Here is a 12,749-nt window from a genome sequence, read left to right as displayed (position 1 = left end):
AAACTTTTTCTCCAATCATGTATTAGATTCTAGGCCTACACTGCGACGTTGCAATATCATAGGCCGGGGCCTTGTATTGGAGGTGGCTATGAAGATACACCGTCGTCATACATTAATTGTTGTGTCATCACAGCAAAACGCTTCAAGCCAAATCGTTTGAGGTTTGTTTTTTGTATCAAGTTTCAAGTTTTTATTGGGCCAGTTTAACATAGAAGTTACATATAGCCAAGTCACAATTCACATTAAAGAAACATACAATACATTGCACAGATACAATACATACAATAGACAACAAATAAAATAAAACAGATCAGTAAAAGCAAATTTACAATTAGATCAGATAATTTAGTCTCCTGTACTTGGGTATCAATAGACAAAAAAAAGCATTATATTAAATTGACTAGGGTGTTGTGATCAGCAGTAATGAATTCCTCTACTGAGTAAAATTGATTCACAATCAACCAGGATCTAAGTACTTGGAGAAAACGTTTATTTGGCAAGGATCTAACTTGAGTTGGTAGCAAGTTATGGAATTTGTAGCCTATCACAGGGTAGCTCGACTTGGACTTTTCAAGTCTGCATCTTGGTATATATATACTCTCACGGTTTCTTGTGAAGTGACTGTGAATGTCATTGCTCTTTGGTAGCCTATCCTGCATCTGATGTATATCCTTCAAACATTGATAGATGAACTCATTAATGACGGATAGAATGCCACCGATTGACAGAATATCTCCGATTTCTGTTGTTCATTTTCTCTTTGCTGCTCTATTTGAGGTTGAATTATTTTTCTATTATTATAATTTGTAATTTTCCAGTGGTTTATTGTATGTTGCAAGGCTCTTGCTGGTGACAAAACATGCTTGGTAAACATGTATGTGTACATGATAAAAATCACAAATGCTGCCAGAAACCATGAAGAGACTCTACATGATCATCAGAACATCCAAGCTCTACACCTCATTGACAACTCTACTACAGTCAGGAGACTGGAAAGGAAGAAGCCTACAGATCTCGTGTAAATGTAGCATACTGTTAATGAGTGATACTGAAAGTAACAGTGCATGGGCATTGCTCAATTACACTGTAAAGGAGTGATATACCCCCTTTAGTGTCAAACTTTAACCTATTAATTTAAGCTAGAATTGAACTGTTCATTAACGAAACTGTTAGAATGCAGTCAAATTACAAGAAAAAAATGCATGTACCTGCATGTGTCATGCATTTTCTACCGTTAGTGGCCAGCCTTAGCTGGTATTATTTTGAATTATTTGACAATATTCTAGAATTATATGTATCATAGTATGAATGGAATTTGTATCAACTGGACTGTCTGAAAGCAACAGGAACTTGATGAACAGGATACTTGACATACTGAAGTTGTCTAACCGCACTGATTCTAGATCAACTGAGATCTAGATAAAGTGAATGTGATCCATAGTGGAAGGGTCTCAGATCGACAATATATCATGCTGTATCCGGACACTAACACTGTATAACTGAAGTTGCCTAACCGCACTGATTCTAGATCAACTGAGATCTAGATGAAAAGAATATGACTCATTGAGGGACAATTTAGGCAATAACCTGTTTTTTCTTTTCCGATTCTTGTATTTTTTTGCTAACCTTATAAATAAATAAATGAATAAATAAATAAATAAATAAATAAATAAATAATAAATAAATAAATAAATAAATAATAAATAAATAAATAAATAAATAATAAATAAATAAATAAATAAATAAATAAATATAATAAATAAATAAATATATCATACTGTATTACTGACAATGATATGTGGGAATTCACCTCTATCCGTCAAATTATTGTCACTTTAGAGTAAGGATGAGCATGCCTGACTAGCAATTAGGAAGTACCGGGTTCGATTCCCGGGCTGGCATATAATTTTTGGATAATAGCTTTCTTTGAATTTCCTTCTAGCTGTTCACCCTGTTGTCAATATTTGAAATAGCAGAAGTCTTCGGGGTGATTTACAGCATTTAATTAGGATTTTCTTTCCATAATAATTATTCATTAATATTAGCATTTGAACAAATGCGATTTCTAATTTATTTCCATCTTGTGATGACTGCTATGGCTTCGTATAAAATGAGTGCTGCTCTCCAGAGATTGTCAGTCAGTTTGGTGTAAGGGTAAGCATTCCTGACTAGCAATTAGGAGATACCGTGTTCGATTCCCGGACTGGCATATAATTTTTGGATAATTACTCTTTTTGAATTTCCATCTAGCTGTTCATCCCGTTGTCTATAATATTTTTGTATTAGCCGAGTCTTCGGGGTGGTTTATAGCATTCAACTTTGGTTTATCGTAAGAAACTTGAAATTTTTAACTCAAGGTCCTTATACCGTGAGGAAACCTCCTTCTCGTGCATTAGGTAGGTAGGTATACTATATTACCCAGTAATTTATAGTTACTGTAGGTAGGTAGAGCAGTTTATTCAAAAGAACACATTATAGTCAAGATATTTCAACTATAGAACAGCTGTTTTGACGACTTTTAAAAAATCATCGAATTTCACAATTTACACAAAGGAAAATGTACTCTGAAAACAATTATATACAATAGTGTATGATCGTAGTTTTAAATATGTAGCCGCCTATTGTCATTATGTTATTCCCCTAAATTATTCTCTTTAATGTTACAGTTCAATGAGCAAGGAAAGTTGTGTGAGAGTATCACACCAGATTTTTGTTTCTTGTTTGAGTGGAGTGAGAGATACGTACAGGGGGACACGGCTGGCCGCCATAGTGCGGAGCGACAAGCACACTGCGGGTGCGGTGCTGCATGTTGCCACAACAGACGGTCCAAGGCGACCAGTCGGTCAGCACACAGTCCTGGCGCAGCGGCAGGCTGCACTCCTTGTGACGGGGCGGCTGCTCGCTCAACATCAGACAGTTGTCGTCGTCGACCACTCGTGACATCTACATCAAAAAATATTATTTCATCAATATACTAGTAGTTCTGTGAACAGTAGACCTCAGGCAGTATTCTCATCCACTAGTACCTGATTGAAACTATAGACCTTATGGAAATACAGCAACAGACTGGCTTCTCCACACATCTGTGTAATCACTTGTCAGCTGATTGATGAATAATTCTATAGTCTGATTTTTACTCTAATATTGGCGTATGAAGGAGGCTCCTTTTTCCTTTTATATTATCCTTGAAATGCAAAATTTCCAAAAACCTAGTATATACGTCGACGCGCAATTAAAAAAGGAACTTACCTGTCAAATTTCATGAAAATCTATTACCGCGTTTCGCCGTAAATGCGCAACATATAAACATTTAAACATTAAGAGAAATGCCAAACCGTCGACTTGAATCTTAGACCTCACTTCGCTCGGTCAATAAACAATTCAATGCTAATAGATAAATAGGTGAATAGTGTAAGTAGGTAAATATCTGTAAACATTGGATCATTTATTAACATAGGAAAGACGTGGGAGGGACAAGAGTCCGCGCTTCGTCTCTGCCGGACTCTGTGAATGGTGTCGTCCGATGAGCGATCGGGGAAAAGATAGTCCACTGAGCGATCCATTGTTCATAATAACAATAAGGATAGGCAGACGCTATGAATGGGAGGTCTTGGGTGTCATTAATTATCATCAGGGCAGTGACGGAGGAAGGCCACAAGCGTATGTGTATACTCTGATGATGATAATTGAATCAGTACCTACCACCTCCCATAAAAATGATCATTTGTTGAAGAATAATTAACTGTATCCAATAAACAATATTTTAACAAACTGACACACTGTGAAAAAAATTGATTTGGGTATTATCAATTCATCAAAATGAAAAAAAAACTCAACATTTTTTTCAAATTAATAATTTTTAAGCATAGAGAAACGATAGCATAAGTAGATATCCCATGGTATAGGGCGTTTATGTCGCAACTTTTACTGTTATCCCAAGCCGATAGTTCACGTAGTTCTTTCCTATGCAGCTGTGTGACGCTGGTAGTCTCTCAAATTGTGCCGTTCATACACTATCACCCCAACAAAACAGTAACAATTGACAATAATCGACAGTAATCGGCTTGAGATAACAGTAAAAGTTGCGACATAAATTCCCTATACCATGGGATATCTACTTACGCTATTGTTTCTCTATGATTTAAGTGCCTAAGTTTAAATGTAGATTTTGAACTCTGTTGATGGAATCTGTTATGTGAATAAAATATAGGAGCCATTTCATTTTTATAAACTAACTATAACGATTGTAGATTGGCACAAAACTTGAAATTTGTGATTGCTTGTAGATGTAGATTGCTTCAGATGTGAAGTTGATCTTAAATCTTGTTGATATCTGTGAGATACTTTATCGCTTGTAGCCTTTCTCCGTCACTATCCCTGATGATTAATGACACCAAAGTTCTCCCATTCATAGCGTCTGCCTATCCTTATTGTTATTCTGAACAATGGATCGCTCAGTGGACTGCTAACCCCCAAAATCGCTCATCGGACGTAACCCTGTGAATTGGGCAAAAGATTCATAGCTGTACGTTATTTGTGCTGCTCACGTTCAAATAACAAAAACAAGGTTTTTCTGACAACACCGATTCATTTAAAGAAACTAAACATTATATTTTCTGCACTTCATGGTTATCAAGTGAATTTTTTATGTATATTGTTCTTGTATTATTTTCTGAGGCATTGAATGATTTTGATTCGAATTTGATATCTAAATAGCAAAAAATATTACCTGATTTGCTTCATGAGCTGCTAATATGCAGCTGACGTTCCTGAACATGATGCCATAGTCTTGCCGACCTACACTGTTGCTCTCTCTCTGTTGACAAGGACCCCAATCGTCTACCCTCCATTCCAAGTGATCTGAAATAAAAAAAAATATTACTAATAGTTCTGTGAACAGTAGACCTCACGCAGTATTCTCATCCACAAGTACCTGATGTCAACTGCTTTAATGTTAACAAACTCAGTTCACGTTTGAATTTGTATTCCATATGATATAATTCATCCAGATTTAATTAATATTTCTTTCTGATGAAAATAATTTTTTAGAATCAAAAATATTATAATTTCTCCAGCATTATTGAGTTTATTTGTTTATTTAATTATGCAAAATTAATTAAAAAGATTAGAATGAACTATGTTACAAAGTAATTAGGCCTGATAGGTTGGTAGTGGTTTGGCGGCTGATACAAATTGCAGTTATTTTTTACCATGACAAAACCAAGACGTTTTCTGTCGACTAGAAACAGCACTTCAAGTGAGAAAAGACATTCAATTGAACTGTCTGTCTGTGACTGGGTTGAACATGAGACGCCACATTCCGCCACTAACCCTTGCAAGTTATTGGAATTCTTAAGAGAGGAGTATGCAATAAACGAAATTCTTCGCCGGGTTCAAGTACAGCATGTAGATAGAAAGTTGAGCCGGCAGAGCTATATTGACCTACATAAATGACTGTAATGTTTTATCTTAAATTGGCATGTATTTGGCTTATTATAGAATTATAGTGGAAAATCATGATCGATGTAATCAAGATATTTTTTTAAGCTATTTTAACTTTAATCAATTTTTTAATACTAGCAGGTAAGCCGAAAACTTGACAAACAGAAAGCTTGACCAACTGGAATCTTGAAGAATTTAGATTAGGCGTATAACCATCGTCGTTAAATTAAGAATCAATAAGCAAAATTTTAAGTTAATCAGTCCAGTAGTTCAGACGTGATGATGCGACATTCGTGAATTTCCCATCCCGTACGTGTATAGGCTAAGCCAATTCTTTCCTTTATTATAGTATAGATTACTTGAATATCCAGCGAAGGATCAATACTACTATTGAACTATGAATCAATAGTAAAATGTCCTACATTACATTGTGAATTTCTTGGATATTTCAAATAAGTGGATATGTCAAGATAATTCAAATAAGTGGAATTGACTCTTAGAGGAGATTGCCAAGAGTTTCGGTAATACATTAATTTTTAATACGAGTATAACCCTAGTAAATTGTCATGGTATTTTTAGTAACTGTATAAATATTAATAATGATTCTATTTCATGTTATGTATCCTGACGACCTCTCATGTTTTTCCACGTTTGAAGGTCTAATCTACATCATTCAGCAATACAAATGAGTCTACATTATTCTTTCCTGTTTTTATTCTCATTTTTAGTTATGTTATTTTGAATTTATGCTGCTTAATTTTTATCTTTCTAACAGATTGTGTATTGTAAAAGAGCGGCTTCCCAGGAGAATTGAGACTTCTTAGTATCTTCTCAAGTAAACATTGTAATGTTAAAAACTATTTTTTTGCTGACGATGCTAGTTATGTTGAACAGTCCAAGCTATAAGGAACTTGAGAGTTATAAAACTGGAATACGAAAACATGAAAACTTCCGGAATACTTCTGGAAACGAAAAGAACTATCTTAGCAGCGAAAAAGAGTCGACTCCAAATTGAGTTACCTTTATGATGTCTGCAAGCAACAAAACAGCTTTTTGTCTGGATTGGCTTCTCCTGATCGCATAAAATCTGAAAGTCTTTTATTGTTCGTTTGTTTACTGTGTCGTAGCAGTAAACTGGACGATTTCTTCTGCCGTCTCCACATCCTACCTCTGCGTAGCATGAACCCCATTCGCCTGCAAAAGCAAACAATCAGACAAACTATCAAACAAACAAGCAAACAATCAGCTTTATGGATTATATTGTTGCATCTATAGCACAGATTCAGAATATATACGGTGTGTGATTCTATGTGAGTCTGTGTGATTCATATCTGTGATCTACATTATGAGCTTAGTTTGAAAATTGGTGCAATCAGCATTTTAACCTTATTTGGTACTGAAGTGATCAAAACGAGAAAACCGAATGAAAAAAAATACATACTGTACTTGACCTTTCAATTGAGAGATCAAAATACACTGTTGAACGTGTTGATCCGACATTATTTCATTTATTAATTTAATCGACAATCACAATAATTATTATCTGCAAGAACTTCGATACAGTACTATGAATGCACTGAAAGATCTGCTGCAGTATGAGTTTGGATTATTGTCATCTGAGAGAATTTTGGTTCAAGTACTATAGTAAGGTCCACGTTATAATGACAGTGGAGAAAGATAGAAGATCAACGTTGCCGGCCCTCTTTCTTGTCAATGCCTTCTATATACGGTAGCTGATACAGGTTTATTGATGCAATAATAACTGTTCATTCTAGTTTAAAAGAATAAATTATTTTTTTATTAAGCAGGAAATTATATTTTCAATATTTCCTAATAATTTTTTTATAATTGAAGGGGTTAGAATAAAAGGGGTCCAAGTGACATATTGTTAGTTTCGAGAAAATTGAGCATCAGTTTACATTAAATTAATTCTTCATTCATGAAATAAATATAAAAATGATATTCACCTATTCCTATAACTATTCAGTATACTTTTACCAAATCAAACGTACGGTTTCATGTCTCAAATTGCTCTCCTTTCTCAATTATCAGCAAAATAGTGATAAGAAGTATCACTTGTACCCCTTGTTTACCAAACAAAACTCTATTGTCCAGCTACACATAAATCTATCAAATTTACCAGCAATTGAACAATGATTAATGACCTCATTGCAATATTATCTAATTCGCTAATTGGTTCTTGAGGTATCTTTTGCTTGGTGACATGGCTTAATCAAGGTTAAATTTAATTTAATGGATACGAGCAACAGTTGAACTGTAAACAAGGGATCCAAGTCACTTGGACCCATTGTTTAATCAAATAAACAGCTGTTTGAAAATGTAGTTTGAAAATTTTACACCAGATGTCGGAACTGATTAGACTTACGCTTATACCTCTTGTATACTAGATTTTTACCACTTTCAGCTACCTATCGATTACTGTAGCTAACTCAAAAAAATGAAAAATGTCACTTGGACCCCTTGTATTCTGACCCCCTCAATTTAGATGAAATATTTTGTTGATTGATGATTCTACATTGTTAAAATACGATCTGGCAACAGAGCAAAGCGAGAAAGAGATAGCGTTATCTGCTTTGTTGAATGATAGACAAGGATAGCAATACCATTGGTAATCAAACACTGCTATCCTAACGTGGACCTCACTATAATTGATTAAGTTTATCAACTTACAATATCATACAAGAAATTTTGTGAAAGGATAGCATTACGATTGCATAATTTATCACGAGCTGTAAGAGCTATAGTTTGACTTTGGGTTATTGTCGTCTAAGAAAGCATGCGTTGATGCAATGCATCAGAGATGTTATGCTCTGTTATGCAAACAGAGCATAAGTGGATTCAGAAGATAAGTGACGACTCTATTCGCGCAGCCACAGCCGTATTAACGGCTATAGACAGCAATAGACTACAGCCGTGAATACAGCACGGATATAGCTATATAAGCTACATACTATATGCTACATACTATAGCTGTATGCTTAGTGTCATCCTTAGGAATTGGTCGTTGATGTTCCATTTTACACGAAAAACTTCGTGATATTGAGTATGATATTAAGACTCGGTTTCACAAAAGCCGGTTAAATTTTAACCGTGATTAACTTTACGAGAACCAATCAGAGAAGGTGTTTTTGAAAAGACGGCTTCTCTGATTGGTTCTCGTGGAATTAATCACGGTTGAAATTTAACGTGCTTTTGTACGTACAACCGCACTTAGAGAATGATACTGCAACCCTTAATTTATTAATTTTATTATGTATGGCATTTCAACACGCTCAAATTACCAGATTGCATTATTCAAGCTTCAAGAGTTTAATTCAGCTAAATTTATTTCTTATAATTCGTAGCTTTATCTAATACAGTTTTATTTAGCATTCTCTCTCATTATGTTCAAATTTTAACTTGATAGTTTCTAGTACTGGATCTGATCATATTTACTATTCATATTGGAGGCATTATATTTATAGTTTATATTTACGTTTCTATTCATGCAGAGCTCTGCTGTTTTATTTTTGTTTAATTCTTATATTTGTTTCAAACTGTAACCATACTAATCAAGAGAATAAAGATGCATAATATGGAACATGAACGATCCCACACTGTAGTAACTCAGGGGTTGTTTAGAGCAATATTTTTCCACTATTTTCAGTTATATATTGTAATGTAATTTTTTTGGAAGAATAAATTTCAATTTCAATTTCAATTTCTTATCACCATATTGTAGAAGAAAGAGAAAAATTTAACATGTTAACGTATATAAAATATCAAATACAAAGATCTTTTTTGGATTTCCTGGAAGGCTGTTCTTGTGACAAAAGATAGACTTCATTGTTTACCTGCTTTCCACAGATACTGGCTGGAGGCCCCCCGGAAGAAGTCGGCAGATGAGGTGCGACTCTCACCAGGCAGAGCCAGCGACGCCAGAAACAACGAAATTGTCAAACACTTTTCGGCCGCCATTTTGGTCTTACTGCGACCACTACCCTAGTATCAGGCTCATCTCAGTCTCCAGCCACTTGCACCTGCAAAAAAAGATGAATATAATAAGGATAATTATCATAAAGATAATTTTTGGATAGTAGTTCTCATCGAATTTCCATCTAGCTGTTAACCCTGTTGTCAATGTCTGCAGTAGCAGAGGTCTTCGGGGAGATTTGCAGCATTTATTTGGGATTTTCGTTATATAATGATAATTATATATTAATTAGCATTTGAATAAATGCATTCTCTATTTAATTCCATAAATAGAAAGTATGAAACATCATTTACGTCTTACCAAGAAAAAAGGATAAACTCGATTCACAGAAGTCTTGAAATTCAGATATGGTATGATTTGTAGCCTATGGTGATTGATCTCAAGTATAGTAAGATCATATGCTAACACTACGTTTATGCTAAACCACGTTTACTTGTAGATATGGTTGCATATATCATAATGTGTTTCATATGGGGTTTTAACGAACAGCTGACATTTCTCCGTTTAAACCGAGTATCTGCATACGGGCCTAAATAAACAAAAATATGTGGTAAGATCCACGTTATAAAGTTAGAGTCTGATTAATATTGGTTTGCAATCCTAGCCTCTTTTTAGACACAGCAGATATCTCTATATCCTTTCTTAGCTCCACAACGTTGCTAAATCGTTTATAGACTGAGGCCGGTTGAGCAAAAGTCTTACATTTAAAAGCGGTTGAATTTCAATCATGATTAAATGCCACGAAAACCAATCAGAGACAGCTGTTCTGGAAAGAGATCTCTCTGATTGGTCGAAGCTTCAATTACATTCTAATGAAAGCAACCATACATTGATTGAACTGTTTCAATAGTTGAACCAACTCTGAAGAAAGTGATCCCTAGACACAGTTACACAAAAGACTGTTGAATTTTATCCTTGATAAAATGCCACAAGAACCAATCAGAGAGGTCTTATTTTCAGAACAGTTGTCTCTGATTGGTTCTCGTGATATTCAATCACAGATAAAACTCTACAGGCTTTTGTGCAACTGTGTCTATACTAGGGATGACTTTCTTCAAAGTTGGTCCAACTATTGAAATAGTTTAATCAATGTATGGTTGCTTTCATTAAAATGCAATTCTTCGAGCTTCTTACATTCTTCTTACATGACATTTCAGAACCAGGAAAGTACAAAAAATATATCATTTTTTATTATAAGCAACTTTCCAAGTAGAATGTGGGTCAAAGGAACGACCTTCTATATGGCAAGCTGAGCAGGAAGAAAACATAAAGTAATAAACACGTGTGACACATCATGCTACAATGATTTCGTCAATGAATCCACGGGTCCATTAAGCGTTTATTAGAACCAAAGATATATCGTATATTCTTCTATTTTTCTTTCCATTACGAACTGCTTATTAACGATCACTTTCAAATACTTAAATTACCATATAGCAGTCCGATTTTTATGATCAAAAGCTACTAGTAGTTCTGTGACCAGTAGACCTCATGCAGTTTTCTCATCCACAAGTATCTGAATCAAAATTTACTCTTAAAAACTGTTATTTGTTTTCTCCAAGATCAAAAACTCACTTATGTTGATAAACTCAGTTCATGTTTGAATTTTTATCCCATATGATAATTTATCCAGTTCCGTGATAATCTTTCCATCTAATAAAAATATTTCTCAACTCTTCTAAAACTATTTTTTTCAATCAGGAATATTATAATTTCTTCAGCATTATTTAGTTCATTTAATCATTTTTTATTTTATTCTCAATCACCTATTAAGTTTGTTTTTCAAATGTGAGAAAATTGATACTGATCGGCACGCATCATAAAAAATTTTGAAACCCTACCTTATACAAATAGACATGGCCAGACATCTGTGTAATTCAAGCAATGAATAATCCACTTGTCAGCTGATTGATTATGAATAATTCTATAGTCTGATTGATCTGTTTCAATAGTTGAACCAACTTTGAAGAAAGTGATCCCTAGACACAGTTACACAAAAGACTGTTGAATTTTATCCTTGATAAAATGCCACAAGAACCAATCAGAAAGGTCTTATTTTTAGAACAGTTGTCTCTGATTGATTCTCGTGGTATTTAATTACAGATAAAACTCTACAGGCTTTTGTGCAACTGTGTCTATACTAGGGATGACTTTCTTCAAAGTTGGTTCAACTATTGAAATAGTTTAATCAATGTATGATTGCTTTCATTAAAATGCAATTCTTCGAGCTACTTACTTTGTTATTTCAGAACCAAGAAAGTACAAAAATATATCATTTTTTATTATAAGCAACTTTCTACGGGAAAGTAGAATGTGGGTCAAAGGAACGACCTTCTATATGGCAAGCTGAGCAGGAAGTATGCAATAAAGTATGCACGATCAAAAGCAATAAACACGTGTGACACATCATACTACAATGATTTTGACAATGAATTCACGGATCCATTAAGCGTTTATTAAAACCAAAGATTTATCGTATATTCTTCAATTTTTCTTTTCCATTACGAACTGCTTATTAACGATCACTTTCAAATACTTAAATTATTACCACATAGCAGTCCGATTTTTATGATTAAAAGCTGCTATTTTGTTCTACTCACGTTTGTGAAGCGCTTTCGGACGCTAGGTCCTTCCTCAACACAGTAGAAGCTAATAGCTTTCAATCATAAAAATCAGACTGCCTATGTCATAGTTTATAGTATTTGAAAGTCATATAATATACGCCTACTATAATAATATTTGTATTGTCTTTGCTGAAACTAATAGAACTGAAACCGATTGCGTATACCGATTTAGATTGTGTTGTTAATTTCTTTGTGGATTTGAGAACGTTCCAACGTGGGCGAAAGAGCAAAGGTACTAACAATCAATGGCTCATTTCAAATTCACTACTTTCCATTACTGTTCTCAGAGGTTTCAATGATACTCCGTTCCCTACGAAAGTAAAATTCAATGACTTCTGGAATACAGTCTGACAATATATGAAAGATACAAGATGAAAAAGTATTCAAATCCGTAGATATCTATCACTACTTCTCATTACTGTTTTCAGAGGTTTCAACGGATACTCCGTTCCCTAAGAAAGTAAAATTCAATGACTTCTGGAATACAGTCTGACAATATGAAAGATACAAGATGAAAAAGTATTCAAATATGAACAGATATCCACGTCTAACAGTAATTATTCGCACACTCCTGATAATTGCAGCATGTAGATTGTAGAAGCAGTGCTAATCCTGTACTATCGGAAAACTGTGCATGAAAACCGGATAACACTCGTCCAGTTATGACTCAATCCTATTGTTTTAGCGCT

General features: G+C 34.4%; 1 protein-coding gene across 1 annotated transcript in view; it reads right to left on the bottom strand.

The window, feature by feature from the left end:
* Positions 1-12,749, bottom strand: part of LOC111057280 (thrombospondin type-1 domain-containing protein 7A) — a 258,676-nt gene that overhangs the window by 55,932 nt on the left and 189,995 nt on the right. Inside the window, 4 exon segments of the mRNA XM_039429587.1 lie at positions 2,746-2,943; positions 4,730-4,860; positions 6,463-6,636; positions 9,297-9,482. Coding sequence (XP_039285521.1) covers positions 2,746-2,943; positions 4,730-4,860; positions 6,463-6,636; positions 9,297-9,420 — 627 coding nt within the window. The 5' untranslated portion in view covers positions 9,421-9,482.

Source organism: Nilaparvata lugens, chromosome 5 (genome assembly GCF_014356525.2).
Source record: "Nilaparvata lugens isolate BPH chromosome 5, ASM1435652v1, whole genome shotgun sequence".
NCBI lineage: Eukaryota > Metazoa > Arthropoda > Insecta > Hemiptera > Delphacidae > Nilaparvata > Nilaparvata lugens.
Note: the sequence above shows the minus strand (reverse complement) of the source record. Positions and strands in the feature narration are given on the sequence as shown.